The sequence below is a fragment of the Silurus meridionalis genome, chromosome 25 (genome assembly GCF_014805685.1).
Source record: "Silurus meridionalis isolate SWU-2019-XX chromosome 25, ASM1480568v1, whole genome shotgun sequence".
NCBI lineage: Eukaryota > Metazoa > Chordata > Actinopteri > Siluriformes > Siluridae > Silurus > Silurus meridionalis.
Genome location: NC_060908.1, coordinates 1,172,501 through 1,199,110, shown reverse-complemented (window position 1 = coordinate 1,199,110; position 26,610 = coordinate 1,172,501). Strand labels below are relative to the sequence as shown.

The following is a 26,610-nucleotide window of genomic DNA, read 5'->3' as shown; positions in this document are numbered from 1 at the left end:
AGAGAAATCCAAACCAAAGCAATATTTGGTGTGAGGACCATTTTGCTTTCAGTTCTTACACCTTGCCAGTCAGGGATTTTTTAGGATCAAAATCAGTTCAACCAAACAGCTGCTGATGATCAGTAATTTGAAATACAGGGTGAAACCCAGTCATAATCTGAAACACACAGCTGTGTAGGAGCTTCAGCCTGAGTGAGGAACAGCTAAACTCTGCTCCTGAGGTGAGGTTGTGGACATTTTCATGTTTAATGTCATAAACCATAACCAAGACTGAGCATCACAACAACACAAGGTGGAACTTCTGCATCAGCAAGGTCTCTCCAAGGCAAAGATCTCAAAGCCAAGGGTTTCAAGTTGTGCTCTTCAAGGGATTTTGAAGAAGCGCAAAGAAACGGGGCGATGTTGAAAAATAAAAATGTAAAGATGTAAAATTATTTCTATTTATATGAAGCTTTATATTTCAATACAAAATAAAAAATCTGAGTAAACATTGCATGTGAAATAATTGAATATTTGTTGTGACTTAAAGGTTTTATTTAGATATCTAGATTATTATTATTATTATTATTATTTCATATATTTATCAGATATTTGTTTAGAAAAACTGAGGGAAACTTTACTGTGAGGGTCAGAATGTTTTTTTGTTTGTTTATGATTCTCTACTGTAAATGATTTCATATGAGACTGTGTTTATTATTATTTTTGCTTTTTTATTTTGTCTTTCAATAATGACGGTCTCTTGACTTTCTTGACTCTCCATACAAGAAGTTATTATTATTGTTGTTGTTGTAATTATTAGTAGTATTATTATCAATTATATTATTAAAGTTTTATTTGTAAAATGACGTCATTGACCGTTTGTACAATAAAACTCTTAAGTGAGGCTACAGGCAAAATACACCAAATATTAAACAATCAATAATATTTAACAGTATACAGAAAAAGAAAAAGTAATACTATTGAGGCAACAGAAATTATAATTATTTACAATTGTTTGCAGAAGTGTGTATATATATATTAAAATAATTATATGCACATTGACATTTATGACATGAGTATCAGTATTATTATCTTTCGGATTTTTTTTATTTTTTTATAAACTGAAGGATTTGTTTCACTGTGAGGGTCAGAATGTTTTTTTGTTTATGATTGTTTATTGTAAATAAACACTGGGTTTTGATCATTTTTTTATGTTATTTTTTCTTTTTCTTTTAAGAAAGCGTTTTGTTATTGGAGGTGTCTTGACCCTCTTGGCGCGCCATACAAGCGGTGCGCGCGATTTGGTTTCTGTTCTCGCGACCTGGAGTAAACAAGCTGCGCGTGCAGCCGCGGGTTTAGCGCGTTATCTTTGATCTTGTCTCTGATCGAAAGTTTATAAATTATTCTGTATTATAAAATTCAATTCGGCAGTGAACCAGGACGCGGTCAGGATGGGGGATGACACTCCCGAGAGGGAAATGAAGGTAAAATCCAACCATGTAGCTCATCCACGGAGCTAGCCATGCTAATACTGCTAATCAGCTAGTTACCTCAGAAAAGTTCTGTTAGCTGATTAACCGAACAGGAATATAGGAGAAATAATACCATTATACTTAATAAGATTTTATTCATTAATAAAGCACTGGAATTAAGAAAGGAAATGTATTTACTTTTAGCTAACCTCAATTAATTAAATTTCACTTTCATATAAAATAATTAAAATGATTAAGGCAGTAAAATGTTTGTTTGTAATAATCACCAGAAACGTTTTTAACGTTTATATTTATGTTTAAATGATTTGGCGTATTTTTGTTTAACATCTAACGTTAGGAAAGAGTCGGTTCATGGGAAGGAGTCGACTCGTGACCAATTCGATTCCTGGCAGGTGTTATGTTATAGACAGGTGTTTAAAGAGTTTATTAGAGAAACCAATGAGATGAAAGATAAAAGGCTTTTTATTTCTCTTCCTAAAAGGATTTTCAGTTCCGTCAGATGAAGAAAATCCGTGTCTTCAACTCCCCTGAAGATCTGCCACGGGAGCGCTCGAATCTTCTCGCCGTCTCCAACAAATTTGGACTGCTGTTCGCGGGCCAGGGCAGAACGCTCAAGGTGTACTTGACCAATGACATCATTACCGCAGGAAGGGTCAGCGGAAACACCAACGAGATAGGTACCGTATATACTGGATGATGTGAGGCCGAGAATATCGGCCAATCAGAACGCAGCTTTCACTGTTCTCCAGGGTGCAGACAGAAAAACACGGTCTGTCCTATGAGTCAAGTGCAAGCTTAGTGAAGGCTTCGAGTTACTGATCAGAAGATCAAAGGTTCAAGTCACATTATCGCCAGGCTGCCGCTGTTGGGCCCCTGAGCAAGGCCCTTAACCCTTGGTCCGGTATAATGGTGAAGAAAGATTTTTACTCTTCCATAACTTACAAGGTGGTATCAAACACTTTTGTGACTGGCTCTGTTTACAAGAAAGTGCTTTGATTTATCTGTTTTCACACAGTCACCTAAAATAGTCATCTTGCAAAGCAATACAGCGCTCCCAGCGTTCTTCTGAAACGTGTTTCAGCTGCTCCTGAGGACTTTTGAACTGCATCTTCATCTTCGGAAAGAGGGTGAAGTCCGCAGGAGTCAAATCTGGGAAGTGGGGTGGGCGCGGGTGTGGATTGTTCTCCGATGATCATCATGCATATGTTGCTGAATGGTTTCAACATTTTTGGTGGTCGAGCTCATTGAAGGGTTTCATGATCTCTCGTCGTCTTTAATTGATGTTTTTCCGCTTGAAAATGCCTCGATCTGTTCGATGCAGCATCGCCATATTTCATGTCATACATCTCTGTGGAAGATTTGCCCAGTTTCACGCAGAGTTTCAGGTTTGTTCTTCGCTCTAACTTGCTGTTTGTGATGAAATCGCAAACGTGGTAACACATGGGGTCAGAATAGCACCAGTTACACCATTGGCCTAATGTCCATGAGCTGAATCATCTTTTCTAGAATTTTATATTGATTATAAGTTCAGGTAGAAATCTGGATTTTGTTGACGTCCTTCTCTGTGTCTTTCAGTGGAGGCGTGAAGTCCCAGACGCTGATCCTCGACCTCCCCATGCACCACCTGGCTCTCAGCAGCGATGAGCTTACCCTGTCAGTGTGTGGCTCTAGCGATGAAACCGCTCTCACGCTCGACTTCTATGACGTCCGAACCTTTTTCAACACGGTAAAAAATCATGACCTATCAGCATGTTTATTCCTCAGGCTTGTACATCTCACACACGCTTGAACATCTTTTTCTCCATCTCTCGTACAGACCAGACAGGACAAGCGTCCTTTCGCGTCCTTTAAAGCTAGCGGAGAGCCAGACACGTCGGTCCAGGATCTGAAATGGAGTCCCGTGGAAGTGTTCCGAGTCGCTGCTTGTCTCTCTGATGGCAGCATGATGGTTCTGGACGTTACGGAGAAAGTCGTAGCGGTAGCTCAGCTTCCTGCGTCCGCTGGCATCACCTCCGGTGAGCGTGAATCATCTTGAAACATCTTACGTTACATTGTGTACTAATTCATGAATGCGTTTTTAGGATTTTATATATATATATATAATTATTTATCGGTTTATTTTTTTTTTTTGTGTTTTAAGTTTGTGGACACCTTACCATAAGATTTGTATGTTCTTCTTTTACAAGATCCCATTCCACATTCAGTCCCCATTTAGCTGTTCTAATAACCTCCACTCCTCTGGGAAGATGTTCAACTAGATTATGTGGAGATTCATTCAGCCACAAGGGTGTTAGTAAAGTCAGGTAGTGTTGTAGATGAAGGGTGAGGAGGTTCCTAGGATGCAGTCAGCGTTTACATTTATTAGATTTTTCACTTTATTATCAAATACAGATATGATCTAAGTAGAACATATGTGGGGCAGGTCTTAGTTTGAGGACCTCTGGTATAAGTGGATTTATGTGGTGGTGTTTTTTTTTAACTGTGTAGTTTGCTGGAGTCCTAAAGGGAAGCAGATTGCTGTGGGGAAACAGGACGCCACCGTGGTTCAGTACACTCCTGTAAGTATCATCATTTTCTGACAGTCTTTCAGGTGTTCTTCATCTTTGACCATATTTTCTTTGGCACTTTTTTCATTTCCAGGTCCTGCAGGAGAAGAAGGTAATCCCATGCCCGAGTTTCTACACCTCTGACAATCCCGTTAAAGGTAATAGTACTTGAAACGTGGATCATATGGATGTAACGTGTTCATGATTTATTATTTATGATATTTATGATTTAGATTTCCATATTCAATTTGCAAGTTTATAGCTGTTTTAACAAGTAAAAATAGGAACTTAATCAGCCAAAATCGTAGTTCTGTCAAAGTATGTCCCATAAATATGGTGAAGTGGGCGTGGCTAAAATCTCGTCTTCTCTTACCTGTTAGTGTTGGACGTGTTATGGTTAAGCACGTACAACTTCGCAGTGGTGTACGCGGCGGCCGACGGCTCTCCTGAGACTCCGCCCGAGCTCGTCATGGTGTCACTTCCTGTGAGTCTCTTTATAAACAAGTTAAAATCAATAAAACGGAAGATCGACATGGCGATCTAAATCGCTGTTCTGTCACGTCTGTGTGCAGAAGAAAGACGAGAAGAAAGAGGACAAGTTCCTGAACTTCAGCGATATCGTGTTCGGGTCATGCACCGAGAGACAGCATCACTACTTCCTTAACCACATGGAGGACTGGTGAGATAATAACCACGTAGAAATTAAATGAGAATTCTCGTATGGATCAGAATCGATTAATCCTGATAATATTTTCGATTTGGGTTATTTTTTTCGACACAGGGATCTGATCCTGGCCGCTTCGTCCGCTTCCATCGAAGTCAGCATCATCGCCAAGCAAGAGGATAAGGTAATGAGCACAGGGGCCTTTTTATAGAATGTGTTCACGTTCATCCCAAATGTGTTGATCAGGTTTAGAGCTTTATAGCAGGAGATCTTTCACTCCAACCCATGTTGTGTAGACGATCGCAAGTCACGTGGTCTCATGATCTCATGATTTCGTTCATGTGCAGACAAACTGGGAGCTGTGGCTGCTGGAGGACGCGAGCCGAGCCGAACTTCCCGTCACTCTGAACAACGATGACACGCTTCCTGTGGGAGTGGCCATCGATTACACCAGCCAGGCTGAGATCTACATATGTAAGCAGTCGACTCAAACCCTGTGTCTGGGTTCCTGTTGTAATGCTTTTTCATCATTTTAAATTAAAGGAAAACGCAATGCAAATCCATTTAATTCAAACTTTTTTCCCTCTATAGCGGACGAGAAGAAACTCCCTCCAGCTCCTACGCTACTGATCCTCTCTACGGACGGAGTGTTGTGTCCTTTCTCCCTGATCAACCTGAACCCCGGAGTTAAGCAGCTCGTCACAGCGGCCACCAGCCTGCCTCAGACTGGAGAGAGACCTCCGTTACAGAGTAAAGAAATATATACTGGAACTGAACGAGAGACAAAATTGAAAATGTGAAAAATTTTGAATGCTGAAAAATGACAAAAAAATATATAATAAACTAATACAAGTGATTTATTATTATTATTTATAAATATTGCTAAATTAATTTCATAGTTAGTTTTTATTCATTCTTAAACATTAAATATTATTCCCATTCTAAACCTTTTTCTTACGATTTCTTGATTTCAGGTTCTGTGCCTCCACCTCCAGCCCCTGCTGCATCCAAACCACCTCCATCCGTTTTTACGTCCTTCTCAATGCCCTCCATCACACCTGCCCCGACTTCTGCCCCTCCTGCTCCTTCAGCCGCTTTAGCAGCTCCAACGGCTCCAACCACTTCCTCCTCTGGTCTTTCCTTCAGTCTTCCCTCTACCGCTTCCTCTCTCTTCTCCTTCGGTGGCACTTCTTCCACTTCTTTAGCTTTTCCCTCTGCGTCAGGCTTCTCCTTCATGGCTCCGAAACCTGCAGGCGAGGCGCCCTCTGTCCCTGCGTTTTCTTTTAGCAGTAACGTTGTTAAACCGTCGACGGAGGGATTGAACACCTCAGGACAGGTTGCTACTGCTGCACCTGCACCTAAAGCTTCTCCCATTACTTTGCCGAAGGGTCCACCTGAGCTGGCCACACCGAACGCTCGAATCAACCTCAACGACAGGTTAGAAGACGTCGCTATTTAATGGAATTTTAGAGTAAACATTAGTCACTTCCTGCTTTCTACCTGTAGGGGGAGACATTATTCCAAATGTAAAAATATAACTCTAACATGGCGGCTTGTGAGAAGGTTCAGCATTTAGCGGCACACGTGTACAATTTTACCTACATGCGTATTTAGATGACAGGAAGTGTTTGTGTGTGTGTGTGTGAGACTGAAGATCCGGAAATCTGTTTTTGAGTCAAATATTTAGTCAAACAAATATGTTCGATGTAACCAAATATGAATGCATGATTTTTGAATAAAGATACGAATAGGCAAAACTGTTATTTATTTTACTTATGAAAAAATGTGACTTGTGGGATTCTGGAATACTGAAAGACGTAAACATGCAGCAGCCTAATGCATTTACAGCATTCATTCATTCCTTCATCTTTAGTAATCACCCAGTCAAGGTTTTTTCCGTCTAATTATTTCTGCAGTTTGTATTTAATTAACATTTTCATGTACACCAATGATGATAATGTACACCGTACGTGATGATAGTGACATTGTGCTAAACCCGTTAATTTTGTTGTCCCTGTGTAGGTTTATAGCAGCGGAGACTCACGCTCCATCTGCTCCATCTACCCAGCCATTTTCCTTTACCTCCACTCCCAAACCTGCAGCAGCTCCAGACTCGAGCACTCAGCCCAAACCAGTGTTCACCATCAGCAAACCTGCTGCACCACCCACTGGTACACGCACCATGGTTCACATGCATTACACTTAATTGGGAATATAAATGAATTCAGAAATAATTTTGTGTGTGTGTGTGTGTGTGTGTGTGCATGCGCAGTGACCCGTCCTGCCCCTGCTCAGAACAGCACTCCATCTGCTGCAGTGCAGAAAACTGCCCGGATCACTCCAACAGCTTCATCCACCCTATCAGCTGCCCCTACAACACAGGTTCATACCCTTTTTTTTTTTTTTTTTTTTAACACACTTTTTCAACCTGCAGATGTTTTTAAACTCCATATATGAAGTTTTCAGTAGAACACTTACTAATTAGCCACATGGATTAACACGCTGCTTTCATATCACACAACATGGTTTATAACTTCAGATGTTTAGGGTTAGAAATGTTCTTTCTATTTATTTCTAAAAGCCCCCCTCTGTGAAATCAGTGGAGAAACAGCTGCAGCAGGCGAAGGACACTGATCCTGTCATGGTTGGAATGCAGGAAGAGGTGAGTCCCTCAAGCCACGTGCACTCTAACAGCAATCCGAACAATTAAAAGACCCAAACAGTGTTTTACTTTTCAGTTGTGTAATTACGGAGCGACTCTTTCTCTCTCCTCCACAGATCGCTCATTTCAAGAAGGAGATGGAGGAGCTAAAGGCACGTGTGAATGCAGCAGATTTCTGTGTAGGCAGCACAGAGGAGATGAAGGAGCTGCGCAAAGAGAGTGAAGACCTGCACAGGTTCACTTTGGAGATCAAGGAGACCACAGAGGTGTGTTTTAAATAACACAAACAACACAGCACAAGGTTTAGTGCACACAAGTACAACACTTAATGTATATGTGTGCACCTTAAACCCTACACTGAGTGTTGTACATTTACACCCTAAACCCTACACTGAGTGTTGTACATTTACACCCTAAAATAAACATGTAAAATAGTACTGAACTTTATTACAACCATTAAAGAAAACAGAGATGAATCCTGAAAATGTAAATAAATTAAATGATCATAGTTCCAGCAGTTATCTATCTGTGCTGATTAATCTAGACAGTATATGTAAAAGCTGCAGTGGTGTCAGTATTTGGGCTTTGTAACTCAGTGTGTGTCTGGGTGTTAGTCTATGCACGGTGACATCAGCACTCTGAAGACCACGCTGCTGGAAGGTTTCGCCGGAGCAGAAGAAGCCCAAGCTCAGAGAGAACTGAATCGAGACAAAGGGTACCTGCAGCTACTCTACAAGAAACCTCTGGACCCTCGCAGTGAGAACCAGCTCAAGGTTAAAACTACCACACACACACACACACACACACACACACACACACACACAGCTGTAGCAGAGACCTCAGTTCTACTTCTTAATGTGAATCTAAAATATTTTATACGTATTATATTATTATGAGATTCGGTTGTAAGCTTCAGGAACCAATATTACCCAGAAGGCTTTGCGGTCTGGTATAATTTATGGATTAGAACAGTGTAAGTCAGTGTTGTAAAGAGAGCACATGTGTGTGAAAACAGGAAATCCGCAGGCTGTACCAGTATGTGAAGTTTGCTGTGGAGGACGTTAATGACGTGTTGGACCTGGAGTGGGAAAAACATCTGGAGAAGAAAAGAAAACAGAAGTATGTGTTCCACAATCTTCCATTATATAAAAATAAATCAATTGCATTTAATAATCAAAATGCAAACGGCTTTGAAGTATCGTGATTGTGTCGCCCCAGACCTGTTACTTCCTGAATGCTTTTAAATGTATATTTTAGTGCTGCCAATTGGCAAACTGGCAATCAATAAAAATATTTAATCGCATGATTGTCATAAGTCAATCACAACTAAATCTAAATATACTAGTAAATGTTTTAAAGTAATTATGGCATTTTAAATCACCAAAATCATCAGGACTCCAAACGCAACTTTTGCTATGTTTCCACACGGATGGATTTAATTGCCGGACATGCGTGTCATGGCGGATTTTGGCGCTCGTTTTGAGACTCTGCGCATCAGTAAAACAAATGTTTATTGATTAAAAATAATAAACAGTTTTTCGGTGGAGTTTATTTTTTTATAAATACGAGTAAAAAATACTCGTGAATAAATGTGTTATGTTAGTTTTTTTTTTTTGCCTCATATATATTTATTTATTTATATTTTTTTATCAAAATTGCTAAACATAAAAGCGCGCTGCATTAATCACACGTTAATAAAATTTGTTCCGTTGAAATGTTTGCGTAAGTGCGTTATTAACGCATTCATTTTGACAGCAATAATATATATTTATATATATATATATATATATATATATATATATATATATATATATATATATAGATATAGGTATAGATATAGATATAGATATATAGATATAGATATATATATAAATATATATATTTAGATAAGACTTGAATAATATATAAATATATATATTGATATGATTTTTTTTTTTCACCAGATACATGATAGTCCCTGAGAGAGAGGCTCTTTACACAGCTCTGGCCAATAACATGGACATCATCAACCAGCAGAAACAGAAGCTGGAGCATCTAGTGAGAGACCTGCAGAGCCTGAGACTGTACAACAAAACCTCCAGCCAGATCTCATCCACCTCCTCACCATCACCTTCAATATCCTCACAGGGGTAAAGACCTCCACCTTACACTTAACTCAACCCCGCCTGTGTTTCCTCAAACCTAAATGTGTGTGTGTGTGTGTGTGTGTGTGTGTGTAGTCTGGATAGTGAGCTGGAGAGTCTGAAGAATGCTTTGTTAAAGGCGAGTCTGGATACGACACTGAGCTCTACGTCCAAATCTCCATGTAAGCTCTTTACCATATCCTTATAAAATAAACACCATCTGTTTATCACTCAAAAATTATATTTAATTAAATTCTCATCAAATGAGACCAATTTTTATATATAAAGACTGAAATATACATTTACTTATTTATTTATTTTACCCTTGGTTTTATTTTTTCCCCTTCTATTGTTTACATAAACTAGTCTGTTTACTTTTATTCATTATTTAAAGTAAAAATTAGGCAATTGATGATTGAAAAGGGAGATTTAAAGAGTGTGGGTGTGTTTCTACATCATTTAAATATGAAAGCGTTAAACAAATGGACAGCAGTGATATTATACAGAAAAAAGACTGGATTATTAAGGAACCGTCTGAAAATTGCTATGAATACAAGTTTGTTCTAAATAAATTTCCCCAAACACGGTGGCAGGACACATAAATTCATGTGATTTTTAAACATTCTTAACCACCTATAATAATTATTGCCTATTTAGACGAATCCGTGTGTAGTGAACGTCCTTCTGCACTTTGTAGACGATCCCTAACTGATTCATCTTTAAATAAAGTGCTGTAATATTATTTTGTGTTTCCTAAAACATTAAGGTGGAAATCATTGTATTATTTGAGGTATATTTGTTTATTTCGGGTGTTAAAGTCTGTAAAGTATACACCATTTTTGTTTTGTTTTAGTTTTTTCCCCATTCCACATTTAGTCCCCATTTGCTGTTATAATAATTATTGATTAATTGATAGATTTATTTACTTATTTATTCATTCTTCATTTGGTTGTATGTTGTTGTGAATATTTGAATGGCCAGTGCTGATCATTCTCAAATCTGCAGATTTGCATAAATTTGACAAATATTTGCATTGACGTTTATATCTGTGCCAAGGCCATTTCCAGCAGAAAGTTGGGGCACTGTTGCATTCTGCGTCGTAGGGTTTTAATTCTACTGCTCAGGAACGATGTGAAACGGTGGAAGTAATACAGGACAGGAGCACACCTGGTAAGCGATTCATATCTCTTTACCTTTTTTTTCTCTAGCTAAGATGACACCAGTGAAGCAGTCTCAGCTGAGGAACTTCCTTTCCAAGCGCCAGACTCTACCTGTACGCTCCACAGCTCCAGGTATCGCCTCTGTCGAGACCACATGGGAATTTATTTAAACTCATTACTTATGGATTTATTCTTACGCGCTCCTTTTTAAACTGAAATATAAAATAAAGACAACAGTGCTCATAATATAAAAAAATGTTTTATCTGGTGTTCATTCCATTTGTAGAACATCACCACCTCCTAATGATATGTCTGAACCTTTGTACAGTAATAGCTCTTTCCCTTCTAAATGGATTTTGCAGGGGGAAAAAATGTGTTAATTGGCGATGGTAAAATTTTACGGAAGGAGTCTCCAGTGTCCGTGTGCTCTAAAGGCCAAATTACATGTCCACACATGACTATGTATTAAAAGTTGAGTGTGTACTCTAGAGGGCGCTGTCAGAAAAAGCAAACCAGACTTTATTGAATTCTGATTAAACTGAACACTAATGCCGTTATAAAGCCTCACATTTCTACCCATAATCCTCTACTCTGTCTCCATGGCAAATACGTGTTTATAGCTTTCTTTATTTTTTAAAGCCAACCTGTCGAGATCAGCATTCCTCTCCCCCAAATACTTCGAGGATCTGGATGACGTGAGCTCCACCTCATCACTCTATCAGCCCGAGGAGTGTGAAGAATCTCTGCCTGAGGAAGAGGAAGTGCCCCAGCCCGTCCTGGCCCCTCTGCGGCACCCCACCGTAGTGCGCACTACGTCCGTCCTGCCTCGAGCCATCCCCGAATCGACAGCAGTTTTCCCTGGATCTCTGCCGTGGCAGGGGAACGGCACCGGCGCTCGCGGTAAGACGCAACCACGGGGACGGCGGAGAAATCTTCCGTTACGGCCGAACCTCACCACTTCTTTATTTTTTTTTTCAGTTCCAAAGATAAACATGGACAGCGCCGACAGCACAGCACTCGCCACCAAGACAGTGACACACAGACCTTCTCCTCCTACAGAAAAAACCACGCCTCTCGAGAAGACAACACCCACCACTCTACCCCCGGCCCAGGCTGCCGGAAGAGCCGCTTTAAACCGACACACGAACAGCCAGAAAACAAGTATGAGAGGAATTACAATACATTTTAGAACAATAAATAATAAACTAAATATAAAATAAATAATCTTGTAACAATAACAAATACATTTTAGATGTGTTTTTTAAAAAGCGAATTAATTCCATTTAATATTCTTTATTATAATCATTTATTTTATTAAAAACAGAAATGTTTTATGATTGATTAAACTAAAATATTCGCCCATAAACTAAAGATTTTCGAATAATCAATTAAAACTATTTAACTTTTATTCAATTTGTGTTCAAAAAAACAAAGATTTCTATTTTTTTTTTTTTTAAAATGACCTTAAAACAATTATATATAAAATATAAAAATATTTTCTATTTCTATTTTTTTTCCTGATGTTTTCTTTTCTTCATAAATTAAAAAAAAAAATGTTTTAACCATAAAAGAAAAAGGTTTTATTATTAAAGAAAGAAACATTAAATATCCCAAAGTAAATGAGTTTTAACCAAAAAATACACAACTTTTTTACAAACTGTAAAACTACTATTTATTTATTTATAATTTATCAATTTATGTTTAACCAATATTCTAAATCATCTTAAATAAAGTTTAAATCATATAATATGAATGATATTTTAAGGTAAATCATAAGTAAATTAAGTAAATGTGTGTGTGTGTGTGTGTGTGTGTGTGTGTGTGTGTGTGTGTGTGTGTGTGTGTGTGTGTGTGTGTGTGTGTGTGTGTGTGTGTGTTGTGTTGCAGTGACCAATCTGACTGAACTCACACTGAAGAACGTGCCTCAGGTTGTGAACGTACAGGAGCTAAAGGAGAACGGATCCTCCATACCTGTTTCTACTGACGCAGAGTCAGTACCATTTATTACTGTGTGTGTGTGTGTGTGTGTGTGTGTGTGTAGGTGTAACCCTGTATATTTTACTGTGTTTGTTATTGTTTGTGTAGGTCTAAGGCTGTGTGTGTTTTGTATGTGCTAATGTGTAAGTGTAACTTAATAAGTGTGTGTGTGTGTGTGTGTGTGTGTGTGTGTGTGTGTGTGTGTTGAATAATGCCAAACATAGAAAAACATATCTGCCCAGGTATATGTCCAGATAGATATAGAAATATTGTGTATATATATAGGTGTGTGTGTGTGTGTGTGTGTGTGTGTACTGTCCTCTTTCTCTGCCCTGTGTGCATTGATTGCTGAAGTGATGTGTTAGCCATAATAATTTAGCTTTAGTAAGCAGCACAGGGACACACACACACACACACACTGACAAGGAAGGTTAAAGCACGCATAAACTCTCTATATACCTCTCTCTCTCTTCTCCCCCTCTTTCCCTGCCAAGTCTCTGTTTCTGAGTCTCCTTTGTCATCTATCTATCTATCTATCTATCTATCTATCTATCTATCTATCTATCTATCTATCTATCTATCTATCTATCTCTCTTATGCCTCTGTTTTGCTCTCTCTCTCTCTCTCTCCGTCTCTCACTATCTCACATTTTGTCTGTTTTTCAATTTCTTTAGATCTGGTGTGCATCTTCTACTTACCGTCATTTGTCTCTGTCTGTCTGTCCTTCTATCTGTGTCCTCCTTCTCTTTCTTGTCTCATTATTTGCTCTCTGACTTTGTGTCTCTGCCTTCGTTCTGTGTTCTTTTTCTCCCTCTCTTTCCCTTTGTCTTTTTCTTCTCTATTTTAGACTCTCCAACTCCCCCTTCTTCCGTCTCTCGTTTTTTCCTCTCTTTTCTCTCCTTTTATTTCTCATTTTCTGTCTCGCTCTCTCTGTACATTTTTCCACCCCCCCACGTGTTCAGATATAAACCCCTGGTGATGTTTCTCCATGAGCAGGGACTTGTTTTCTCGCTGCGCTGTAGTGATTCAGGGTTTCTGATGAGATGCTGATGCTGAGATGTGGAAAGTGCAGGAATGTAGAAGGAGCAGAATATTAAAGGTGGCGTGGGATATGAACTGTGTGGGTTTTCCTGCCACTTTGACTTGCAGACTTTATTATTTTGACTCATAAGGAAATGATCCGTTTCAGTGATGACCTCCGTGTACATTCATAAACAAACGTGTTTATCAGAGTGGCTTCACACTACAGAAACCACAGAATTCCTCCAGCAGTTTGAGATCAGGGTTTTATTTCAGGGGAAAGTCTTGAGTAATAAATTCTGCAGGTGTAAAGCTGCCATTGATTTTTTTTTTTTTCAATTAAAGATGAAACGATAGCACTTTTTCTTTTTGATAGTAAAACTAAAACCCCATCTGATATTATTTTCTTTTAAAATCTATTACACTTCTAAAGAATTTTTTTTCTCAACATTAGTGATTACCTGAAGAAAGAAATATGCCATTAATATCAAGACTTGAAGTCTCTTTATGTGTAAACATAAAAGTAAAAAAAAAAAAACATTTCCAAATCATTATTCAGTCTTCTCTTTTATTAGCGCATCTGATCCCTGTTTTCTTTACCTGATGTCGGCCTGATACTCGGTCTGCAACATTATTGTATTACATTCAAATATAATTAATGATCAGTAAATAGTTTGAAATCAGTTTGTTACAGCAAAAGTTTCATATACACTATATAGGCAAAAGTATGTGCACCCCTGACCGTCACACTCATGAAGATTGTTGAGTGGAAGATCTCATGCATCAGCCCTGACCTCCTCGGCCCCACTGAACACCTTTAGACTAAGTCTCATTACCTCCTTAATTATCAGTATTCTCATTAACACTCCTGAATCTGAAGAGCTGTGTCCCAAAATCTAGTGGAAAGCTTGAGCAGAATAATGATGCTTATTAGAAAATCTAAAATGAGATGTTTAACAAGAACATGCATGTGTGATGGTCAAGGGTGCACACACATTTGGTTATAAGAGTGTATTATATAGCTGTATCAGAAGCAGTTGTTGATCCTACTTTCTTTTCTCTTTTTTCCAGCTCCTCTATGTCTTCATCTGCAAATCAAACCTTCCAGCAGGTCATCGCCGTCGAGGCCAAAAAAGTGAGTTCTTTTAACAACAGCATCGTCAAGAAGACAAAACAATGTGGCCAAAAGTCTGGACACCTGACCATAAGACCATTCCACATTTAACCTCCACTCTTCTGGGAAGATGTCCCACGTGATTTTGTGGAGATTTTATTGAGTCACAGTGGTGTTATTAAAGACAGGTGTAGGTGAGGTGAGGAGACCTGGTTTGCAGTCAGCATTTCAGATATATCCTGAAGGTGTTCAGTAGGGTTGAGTTCTACAGCAGGAGGTTTTCCACTCCAACCCATGTAAAGCAGATCTCCCTGGAGCCGGCTTTGTACACTTTGTGTCATGCTGGAACATGTTTGAGTCTCCTAATACAAGTGAAATACAAGGAAAATTTCCGACTACTGCATCCACAGGTGCATCCACAAGTTTGTGCTTCCAAAAATAAAGACAGGTGTCTCAGTACTTTTGGCCATATAGTGTTTTTCTTTGTTGAAATAAATAAATTGTTTGTTCTCATGTTTGGTTTCTAAATTTTATTATGTTCAGCCTGTGATGTCCTCGAATCTTTTCCAGAATTCCACCCAGAGTGCAGTGAAGGTTCAACCCCCGGTCACTGAGAGCGCCCCGGCCCAACCAGGCTTTGTGTTCAGTGAGTTTTTTTTTTTCTGCTTTTGAAATTCACCATCTCTGTAGAGGTCGACCGATTAATCGGTTTTGCCGAATAAAAATACTGACACTGTTTTTTTCGGCTTCTGGTCCGCTGTCGTTATAAGAGCGGCCTCTAGTGGCGAATCAGTGACTCCACATGCAGTTTGTTTTTACATGGCAGACTGCGTGCTGCACAGAGAGCGCTTATTGTATATTGTATTTAGTAATTGTCATTTATTAATTCTAGAATTATATTATTTCTCATTTAGCACATTAATCATTTAGTATATTTTAAATATTTTATGTTTGTAATAAAGTTCATTACTATTTTACATGAAGTGTTAGGCATGTTTTTTTTTTTTTTTGTCGTCCAGTATCCGTTTTTAAAACGATCACTTGATTAATCGGTTATCAGCACGTACGATCCAAACTAGATATCGGTATCAGTGGACCTCTAGTGCTCTACAACCGACCTAATGCACTACACAGATGATTGTCTTTTAGGCCCCAAAAGCTGTAAACCTGGAATCTCAGAGTTGTTATTATTGTTAGTTATTTGTTGAGATCAAAGTGATGGCACCCTTTGATCTTTAATGACATGCAGTTAATTTGCTCATTCATGTTTTATCCAAGTTCATTATGTAAAAGCACACTGATAGTGATTAATTACATAAATAGAACATAATTTTGGTGGTTATTGTTATTATTAAAAGTGATAGTTATGCTTATAAGTGTGTGTGTGTGTGTGTGTGTGTGTGTGTGTGTGTGTGTGTGTGTGTGTGTGTGTGTGTGTGTGTAGGTCAGCTAACCAAATCTTACCCAGCTGCTCCGTTCAGCTTGTCGCCATCACTGGACCAGCAGAACAACAAAACAGTGTAAGTGTGTATTTAAGGGTTGATAAATAAAAATTTGTTTTATTTTATTTACTTTGTGATTAACGTTGTTTTATTTGCAGATCATCCGTAGGATTCCCCTTCAACCTGAGGACCACTTCATCTCAGTCTCCAGTATCTCAGGGAGCAAGCACTTCTCAAAGTAAATATATAATCTTATATCATCATAATGAGAAGAAGGTTCTTTCTTTCTGGTGTTATCTGGTTTTTTGTTTGTTTGTTTTATTATTGTTTACCTTCTCTCTATTTTGATACAGGTATGACCCAGTTGGCTAAAATCCCACAGAAACCTGCCCCAAGCTCGATGGTTGAATCAGGCAAGAGCACCACCATTCCTCCGTTTCAGCTTCCCAAAGCTCAAGAAGACTCTCTCGGCCCCTTCCTCAGTCTCCGAGTCGGCCAAGGAGACGAGGTTAAAGAACCCCCTAAATCCAGTGCGACGTTCTCCTTCAAGCCTCCTGGAAGCACAGTTCCTGGCACCACGTTCAATTTCGGAACCCCAGAAATCCGCCTCTGCTGGAAATGACCCAGAATCTGGCAGTGCTTCAGCTGATGCATCTAAAATCCCAGGACTTTTTAAGCCTCCCGAGGCTGCGGCATCATCACTGACCAGCACGCCGTTATCGTTTACGTCTGCGTCGGTGGCCTCAGTGCCCTCCTTCAGCTCCTTGCTTTCGGCTCCTCTTTCTCAAGAAATGCCCTCTGTAACCGAGAAACCTCCTGAACCCAAACCTCCTTCTCCACCAGAATCTGCCACAACACCCGAAGAACCTCTTTCTGAGCCGAGTCCTGAACCTTTCGCTGTCTCAACACCAACGCCGTCTTCAGCATTCGTTACAGAAGAAGCTCCACCTTCACAACCCAAGCAAGAAGAGGCAGAGAATCTGTCGACCCAAAATGAGTCTGTTCCTCAGGCCACGCCCACATCTACGGCTTTGTCAACTCCGCCTCCTGCTGAAACGCCTGTGCCATTAACGGCGTCAAAGCCTGTCCAGGAAACAACACCAGCTTCTACAGCCAGCTCTGCTCCTGTACAACCTGCACCACAACAGCAACAACCAACACCTGCAGCAGAACCAGCGGCTCCACCTTCTACCACTCCAGGTTCCATCTTCACCCAGCCAACCGTGAGCTTGAACAGTACAACGATATCAACCACCAGCTTTACCCCCGTCATCAGTACAGCAGGTAAAGAAGCTCCGCCCACCTAACTTACACCAAGCTTCGATTTTAATGAGTATGTAAATACTTTTAAATATTAATGAGCCTAATAAGTTAAACCACGTATAGCTTGATTTCAAATATTATCAATCAATGTTTTCAAAATGATATATATAATTATTGTCCTGAAAATAGCCTGAATCAGGAACATAAAATTATAATCAATAATAATTTTTTTTACTGTGATTAAAAAAAAATATTTAAATAGATGTTTGTTGCTTTCTTACAAATGTTCATATTCTTTGATGATATAGGTGTAAGTACATCTGCTTCAGTTCCAACTACAGTGTTTACTCAGGCGGTCAGCACTTCCTCCGCTCCTGTGTTTGGATCTTCAGGATTCTCCACACCTTCCACCACTTCCAGTTTCGGTAAACCTGTTTTTGGACAGCCATCATCGGTGGGATTCCCCTCAGCCAGCGGCTTCACGTTTGGCCAGTCAGGGTTTGGGGGCAGCCCCGGGTTTGGGCAGCCGGATGCACAGAGCTCAGCTCCTGCCCCGGTGTCCAGCAGCGGAGGAGTAAGTGCAGGAGGAGGAGGGCTGTTCGGGTCGGTTAGCGCCACCAACGCCAGCTCCTTCTCGTTCGGGTCGAGCGGTACCAGCTCTGGAGCCAACACCGGGGCGAGCCTCTTCGGACAGAGCAGCGCTCCTGTGTTCGGACAGAGCAGCAGCACCTCAGGGTTTGGACAGGGGTCATTATTCGGAGCCAACACGGTCACCACGACATCGGCTTCAGGGTTCAGTTTCGGACAGCCTGCTGGTAAGAGCTGCATATTGTGTTTTAGTGGAGTTAAAGCGCTTTATTCCTTTTATATCACGACTCTTTACTAACAGCTTCACTTTTATCTTTACCTTTTACTCATTAAAAATTCAGAACAAGTTCATTCTTGTTCACTTACTTTTTAGCACCTGTGAACCGTATTGAAGATACCATAACATATCTATCTATTGTAATGTATAATTAACAAACTGACTCGAAGGTGGGGATCATCACATATATATATATATATATATATATATATATATATATATATATATATATATATATATATATATATATATATTTATTTTATTTTATTTTATTTTATTTTTTTTTTTTAAATTAATTTGTAGAAAACATTGTCAATATTTTATATCTTGTATATTTATACCTTCACTGCTACTAGAACCATTGTTTTATACGGATTGAGCAAAAAGGTCACAAGGTCACATACTTTTTTTGCTCCATCTAATGAATATGCTAATTGGGGGTGGAGGCAGCTCAGGGTTTTTTTTATCTAAAATGATCGATAATGACGATGACGCGGAATCTGCTTCATCTTGACGATCGAGAACTGATATCATGTGCAGTTAATTTATGACCCAGTACACTTTTATTTATTTATTCTTTTCTCTAGTGCCGTTTGGCAGCTCGTCGTCGTCCGTGTTCGGTCAGCAGCAGAGCACCAACAGCGTCTTCGGTCAGGTAAAGGGTTAAAATATCACTTTTGTTTATGATTTTCTATTAGAATAATTGACGTGTTGTTTATGGTTTGTGTTTTCTTCACTTCAATCTACATTCTCTGATCATTCTTATGTGTAGAATTTAAAAACTACCAATAAAATCATACGTTTATTATTTGTTCAGAATATTTATTTTCCTGCGTGGTTAAAAAAAGATTGGTTTTGGTTTTTATTCCCACGCACAGCCGGCATCCGGCGGAAGTTTGTTCGGCTCTGCGGCCCCCAACACCCCCAGCGCCTCAGGCGGAGGATTTTTCAGCGGCTTGGGAGGAAAACCGAGCGAAGACGCTGCCAACAAAAACCCGTTCGGATCCTCCAACACTGGTGCTTTCGGACAAAACAGTCAACCAGGTGAGGGTTCAGGGTCTGAGAGACTGGGAGTGTAGTTCCAGGTGATACGACAGTGTAATTATAATAATACTGATTAAAAATGACCAAATGTGTCATGATTTCAGGAGATATTCTATTAATGCATTGCCCCCCCCCCACCCCCATTATGACTCTTGTCCCCTTTTTTGGTGTTCAGATAAGCTGGAAATGCCATGCTCCACACACACACACACACACACACACACACACACACACAGATAATGAGTGGAGGAATAAATAGCTGCTGTGGTATGTGCAGGATAAAGTGTGGATGTTTTGGTAGCTTAGCTGCAGGAGGTTAGACGGGTGGAGACGCATGTGGAGATGTGTGGGGAGACACTCAGAATATCATTCTCTCCATCGCAGTTGTTCTTCTCTCGTTCTCTTCAGTAGCTCCGCTTTATTGCACCACAGCATTTCTAAATGATTTTCCCATAACAGCGTTAACTCAGGTGTTTTATTTCACTTGTACCCCAGTGATTTAACTGGAAGTAAACAATCACACGTTTTATCCGTTTTGTCTCATATGGAGCGAGTACGTTCAGGAAGGAGTCTCCAGTATCAGTGCTGCGGTTAAACAGAAAAATGCTTCGGTCTAAAAGGTGTAGTTTGCTGTTACTGATAATCAGTAGTTAATTTATTTTTTGAGTAGTGACTTTTATAATAATAATAATAATATAATTTAACCTTTATTCGTCCCACAGTGGGGAAATTTCTAGTTTTTTCGCATATCCCAACTCATCTGGAAGCTGGGGTCAGAGCGCAGGGTCAGCCATGGTACGGCGCCCCTGGAGCTGATAGGGTTAAGTGCCTTGCTCAAGGGCTCAACAGTGGTAGCTTGGCTGTGCTGGGGTTCGAACCGCTGACCTTGTGATCAGTAACCCAGAGCCTTAACCACTGGACTACCACTGCCCCTAATTTTCCAGCCATATGTGGTTCTTCCCCAAAATGTTACTATAACAGGACAAAATGTGGAATGGGATGCTCAAAAAGAAGCACATGGCAGTCTTATGGGCAGGTGTCCACAAATCTTCGGCATTATAGCGTAGATTTGGTGGGATTAAAACATGCGGTAATGTGATGGTTATTTGATTGTTTAATGTTTTACAGGAAGTAACCTGTTTGGGAACAGCGGAGCGAAGGCGTTCGGGTTTGGCGGAGGTTCGACGTTCGGAGACCAGAAGTCCGGTGGGACGTTCAGCGCTAGAGGAGGTTCTGTAGCTGCTCAGGGGTTCGGATCGTTCTCTACTCCCTCTAAAACAGGTACAGCTCAGTGTTTCAGAGCCGGAGTATCGGCTTTTTGGTGTATATGGTCAGTCATTATATCGTTATTTTAGAATTATTATTCCTTTTTATTTAGGGATTTATTTCCAAATGTACTTTTGAATTGTTAAAATACATTTTTACTTTTGTCTGTCATGTACATTAACAAAAAAAAGAAAAGAAAAGGAAATAAATCAAATGGAATTAATTAGGGTTTTTTTTATTATTGAATAAAGATCAAATAGCCTCCTCTTATTATTAGTTCTCTTGGTTCATTTATTAATTTTTTATTTGGTAAACTATTTTTAACCAAATATTACATTTTATGTTATATACATATATTATTATAATTACATAATTATAATTTCCTCTGTATTTTACCTCAGGTTTAAAACTAATCTCCTGAGACAGGAAACTGTAATAATCACAATAGCACACAAGTGTATAAAGTTACTCTCCTGTCATTTATATGTATAACGAGTTCTGTCGTCTGTCGCACGTCTTTGAGAGAGTTAGTTTTTTAGCCGTTAGTGGGCTGATCTGGAGAGAGAGAGAGAGAGAGAGAGAGAAACTAAATTCCATAAGCTTTATCAATTATTCAGCATAACGAAGGCTGGAATTACAGAGCAGCTCTGTGTGGAGAACCAACACCGTTCCAGATCAACACACCGAGACGAGGAACGTCTTCTTTCTGTCTCTATATCTCTGTCTGTCTGTCTGTCTTTCTGTCTCTCTTTCTGTACATCTCTCTCTCTCTCTCTCTCTCTCTCTCTCTCTCTCTCTCTCTCTCTCACACACACACACACACACACACACACACACACACACACACACACACACACACACACACACACACCACCAGCACCCCCCCACCCCCAGATCAGTGTTACCCGAGGTTAAAGTGCACGCAGATGCTTATTTAATGGCCGTGAGTCACACACTGTGGATGAGACTCCAGGGTGCGATTGTCATTGCTGAAAGATTTCTTAATTAAGTTTTTTTTTTTCCTCTTGTCTAAAAGTTTAAAACGTTTATTTAATCTTTGCAAAAAAAATTGAAAGAAACAAATTTTTAAAATAAACAGTCGATTTGCTTTGTAAGAATTTACTGCTTCAATATTTGCAATAATAAATATTCTATATTTATATATATATATATATATATATATATATATATATATATATATATATATATATATATAAAATAATTATTCTTATTTTTTTATTTAATTAATTTTCAATAATGTTTGCATTCAAAAACTTTTTTACAATGAATTTATATTTCAGTATATATTGCAGTTTTAACAATGGGCATCGTCTCAAAGCAGCTTAACAGTAATGAAGAGGTTATAAATAAAACTTTCTTTCAGCTTCTCCCATTAGGGGTCTCCACAGCGGATCATCCGTATTTGTTATCCGCATGTTCAATTTGGCACATGTTTTTACGCTGGATGTCCTTCCTAACGCAACCCTCCCCATTTATCTGGGCTTGGGACCGGCACTAAGAGTGCACTGACTTGTGCAACACTAATGGCTGGGGTCGGTTCCCTGACCAGGTATCAAACCCGGGCCGCAGCGGTGAGCGCCCTGAATCCTAACCACTAGACCACCATGGAACAATGAAGAGGTTATAAATAAAGTTCCTTATTTCTCATGAGTGAGCTGGTGGTGACTGTGGTGAAGGAAAAACTCTCTGAGATGGTATGAGAGGAACCAGACTCTAAAGGGAACCTCATCCTCGACACTGATTGTCCATTCTTTACTGTTCCAGCAGTGATGGGTGTTTAAATGCAACTTGTGTTCCTGAGCCATTTTAGTAGACTGCTGATATAAGTCTTTTTCTGTTATCTTATTTATTTCCTCTACCCATTTATTAATTAAAAAAAAAAGTATCTGTATGAAAGTGTTATTGTATTTCCTGTAGGTGGGTTTGGAAGCCCCCCGGTGTTCGGAAGTCCTCCTGCCTTCGGAGGATCTCCTGCGTTCGGCGGTCAGGCCACATTCGGCTCGAGTCTGACCTTCAACAGTCCTCTGGGCTCCAGCACGGGGAAAGTGTTCGGAGAGGGAACATCAGCAGCCAGCGTTGGAGGATTCGGGTACGGACTTTCACTTCACCTGCCCCATGGGATATTATACATACTTTACTGTACAACACCATAAAGAGTTTGTTTCTTTGTCTATTTATTTATTTTTCAGTGTTTGTTAACTACATCTATCACTCCATTGACATCCTTTCTTTCTTTCTTTCCATTTGTCTGTCCATTTCTTTCTTTTCTTCTGTCCACCTATCTTTCTATCCATTTCTTACCATATATCTTTTTTCCAGATTTCTATCCATCTGTTCTTTAAATCCTTTCATCCATCCATTTATTATTCATTTATTGCAATCCATTTATGACCCATTCATTTATTACACCATCTGTCTACCTTTCTTTCTATCCATCCATCCATTGAACCCTTTTTTGCCTTTTTGTATATCCCGATTCTTCTTTCTTTTTTCCTCAATCAACCCATCCACCATTTCTTTTCTTTTCCCTTCTTTTCATACACCATCCATTTTTCAGTCCAGACTTTTTCCCCATCCCTTCCTACCGACTCTCTCCTTAACTTTTCCCTTCTTCACTCCATCCATTCGTTCATCCTATCTATCCATCTGTTATGTCAATCCATTCTAACCTTCCATCTTTTTCCATTCCAACCCATCCTCCCATCCTCTCCACACTTACAGAGTGACCTGCAGGATCAATGTATAGTGTTCTGTTACTGACTGAAGCCCATCTGTTGCTCTGCATAATGTATTTGCCCCCCAAACTTAAAACCCCACCCCCACCCATTGCCTCTCTACTCCTTTTTTTTTTTTTTTTTTTCTTTCTTTCTCCATTCATTAATGGGAAGTGAGCAGCACAGAAACAACACTTCATCCCCGCAGTAATAAAGACCTGCTGGTATCATGTAGCACTTCACCGTTTTTGTGAAAGTGGAGGAGGTTTTCTGGAGGTTATCGGGTGGTGACTTTTCTCACGTTTGATACACGGCCATCTTTCCTTCTCTTAAAGTGCAAATATCGACTTCAGATTCACACGTTTTGTCCCAAACCGTCTCAGAACGCGAACATTAGCGCAGTCTCGCTGTGGCTCCTCACCCCGTACTGGAAATACGGTTTGTAGTGCGCTGAAATCTGATTTGTTGTGTGTTGTTTAGCACAAAATCCCTCACTTCATGCCATCGCCGATGAGTCCAGCGATGTGGATTCATTTGTGTTTTACGTCCAGCTTCTGGAATTTCTCTTAAAACCAGAAAATCCTGACAATTCCTCATAAGATAAGATGTACCTTAATTCGTCCCACAGTGTGGAAATTTCTCTGTTACAGCAACAAAGAAAAAGACGTGCAAATATGTAAAAAAATAAATAAAAGTTTGAGGGAGTGAATGAATGAAGGATGGAAAGAATGAAGACATAATGAGGTCTAACAAATGTAAAATATTTAGTAAAATTTTCCATTTAATCAATTTAATTTGTGGTAATTTAATCGATATAATAAAACATTTTATAGCATTCATCTGATTAATTTTTATTTTTATAAAATATCATTTTAAGTATTATTTAACCAAGCAGGTATTTTATTTAAAATTGTATTAAAAATGTAAACAATAGTTTAACTGAATAAATTCTAATAATAATAAATGTATTAATGATATTTTTTATATATATTTTGCATTTGTTCCCCCAAACTACTGAAATTGAACCGAATCGTGATTTAAAACAGAGGTCCGAACCGAACCGTGAATTGTGTTCCTGTTACACCCCCAATTCAGATACAAGAGGCTGCTTGATTTTGCCGCTAAGCTTCGTTTTCTTATTTATTTTATTGCGTAATATTCGACTCTAATCGTATTAATCGTTTTTGGGTCAAAACGACTGGCGAGGAAAATCAAACGTCCTGCGTTACGACGGCCGTTTATCCTCTTACGATGGAAAAAACACAATCCACCTGATTCACATTCGCCAATCTGACATTTCTTTATTCGTTTATGACGCCACAAAGCATCTAATCTGATTAAATTCTGTGGGCGGGGGGACAGGAGGGGATTCTGTTTATGAGAAACTAAATGTCCTGAGATTATCTGGAAATAATGGTGGATTATGATGAGGGATTATGATGATTATTTCAAAATATTCCATCTCGGGTCTGTTTATTTGGCATTCCAGAGCTCCATGTGAAGGTATTTAATTTAGAGTTTAACATTTAAACTTCATGTGCCCATTTCACACACACACACGTCAGCATTTCTGACTGTGAGTTTAATTTACATAAAACAGCTGACTTCTTGCTTGTGTGTGTGTGTGTGTGTGTGTGTGTGTGTGTGTGTGTGTGTGTGTGTGTGTGTGTGTGTGTGTGTCAGTTGTTTGTGGGATTTTTTGTAACTAAATTTTACATTTATAATATACCTGCTAAGTGTGAATGCTTGATTGTGATTGGCTGAAAGTTCAGGTGTGAGTGCAGAGGGTTAAACACAGGTATTTTAGCATGTAAATGAACTTATACTGTGAATAGAAAAATTTGATTCTTGAGCCATGCATCCTTGTGCACCATCATCCTGTAAAACTCACCTATTCCTGGATTATCTCATGGCATTCCTTTACTGGTTTCTAACAAGTGGAGTAAAAAATGTCCTGAGTCTGAGAAGCACCTTTATGCCTTCACTTTCAATGTTAGCTGCCAAATGTGCTGTTTTCTCCATGGGTCATAGGTCACGGGAGTTTAATTCCGAGTTCAGCGCGCTTCTCCTGCATAATGTAAAGCTTTAGTGTGCTTCAGATATGAAGATGTACAACTTGAACAAAATATCACTGGTCTAAATAATTCAATAAATAAAGTTTGAAATCATTCCCTCACTAAATATTTTTTTCCTCGACTTTTCCAGTTTTGCGTCTCCCCCCAGCGGCCCCACCTTCGGCAGTCTGGCCAATCAAAACAGCGCACCGACCTTTGGTGGTTTGGCTCAGCAGAACCCAGGATTCGGAGGCCAGACCGGTGGATTCTCAGGCTTCGGTTCTCCCGGAGGCGAGTTCGCATCAACAGTGCATCTTTTCCACATTAAGCAATCCTGCTAATGTTCCCTGTCAAAAATGCTGCCATTCCCTGTAAAAATTCCAAACATTCCCTGTAAAAATTCCAAGCATTTCCGGTCAAAATGTAGAATTCTCAATCAAAATGTCACCATTGGTGTTTTCAAAGAAACACCAAATTTAAGGTGTTTATTAAAACACTAATGTATCTTCTGTACAAAAACACATGGTGCATGAGATGTGGAGAACATTCTAGAAGCTTAGCCGTAATTACATGCTGCTACGAACGTGTCTATTCCCAAACAAACACCTTCTGCAAGTGTCTTCTGGAGCTTCAGAGCATCAGGGTGAATGTGGGACATGTTAATTTAACTGCGTACACTGTAATTACCGTGGAACACAATTGTTTTTTTCATCATCAGTTCACAGCAGTGTATCTTCTAACTCATTTGCATATGATATGTCAGGTTCAAGTGTGTTACTCATTTGGGTTCTTTTTGTTTTTGAAGGTTTTGGGGGCTTCGGGAATACGAATACCAATCAGTAAGTCAGAATTCCAGGTAATCAACCAATATTATTCATCTTTTTATAAATTGGAGAAGCAGAGATTTTTATTTCTTTTGTTTTGTTGATCATTTGTTTGTTCTAGGTCATCATCTCAGACTTTTGCTGGTTGGAGGAGCTAGTTGCTGGAGAATCTGCTGTTCTCCTTCTCTGCAATTAAATTGAACAAAAAAAAATGCTCTCAAGTGTTTTACAGTCTGAAATCTCTCTTCTTCAAACGTTCATCATGAGCACCAGGTTCCTCAGCAAAGCCCAGGACAATACTGACTTTCTCCAAACACTGACTTTCAACAATTCCCATTAAAGACCAACATTTACCATCAAAACATCATTCCAATCATGC

General features: G+C 39.3%; 1 protein-coding gene across 1 annotated transcript in view; it reads left to right on the top strand.

The window, feature by feature from the left end:
• The first annotated feature begins 1,271 nt into the window (after positions 1–1,271).
• The window catches only part of nup214 (nucleoporin 214), a 25,999-nt gene continuing 660 nt past the window's right edge, over positions 1,272–26,610 (top strand). The window contains 38 exon segments of the mRNA XM_046839724.1: positions 1,272–1,463; positions 1,954–2,149; positions 3,053–3,198; positions 3,289–3,487; positions 3,960–4,030; positions 4,113–4,176; positions 4,399–4,502; positions 4,591–4,697; positions 4,800–4,866; positions 5,030–5,156; positions 5,274–5,432; positions 5,657–6,119; positions 6,705–6,853; positions 6,955–7,064; positions 7,264–7,344; positions 7,461–7,610; positions 7,959–8,117; positions 8,360–8,463; positions 9,288–9,473; positions 9,564–9,649; positions 10,676–10,759; positions 11,267–11,527; positions 11,606–11,788; positions 12,515–12,617; positions 14,696–14,759; positions 15,309–15,384; positions 16,183–16,258; positions 16,339–16,418; positions 16,534–16,796; positions 16,798–17,464; positions 17,752–18,258; positions 18,896–18,963; positions 19,187–19,352; positions 20,481–20,633; positions 22,557–22,728; positions 25,559–25,698; positions 26,213–26,246; positions 26,353–26,610. The exon segment at positions 26,353–26,610 is cut by the window's right edge and continues 660 nt beyond it. Of these exon segments, the coding sequence (XP_046695680.1) occupies positions 1,431–1,463; positions 1,954–2,149; positions 3,053–3,198; positions 3,289–3,487; positions 3,960–4,030; positions 4,113–4,176; positions 4,399–4,502; positions 4,591–4,697; positions 4,800–4,866; positions 5,030–5,156; positions 5,274–5,432; positions 5,657–6,119; positions 6,705–6,853; positions 6,955–7,064; positions 7,264–7,344; positions 7,461–7,610; positions 7,959–8,117; positions 8,360–8,463; positions 9,288–9,473; positions 9,564–9,649; positions 10,676–10,759; positions 11,267–11,527; positions 11,606–11,788; positions 12,515–12,617; positions 14,696–14,759; positions 15,309–15,384; positions 16,183–16,258; positions 16,339–16,418; positions 16,534–16,796; positions 16,798–17,464; positions 17,752–18,258; positions 18,896–18,963; positions 19,187–19,352; positions 20,481–20,633; positions 22,557–22,728; positions 25,559–25,698; positions 26,213–26,246; positions 26,353–26,389 (5,895 nt within the window). The 5' untranslated portion in view covers positions 1,272–1,430 and the 3' untranslated portion in view covers positions 26,390–26,610.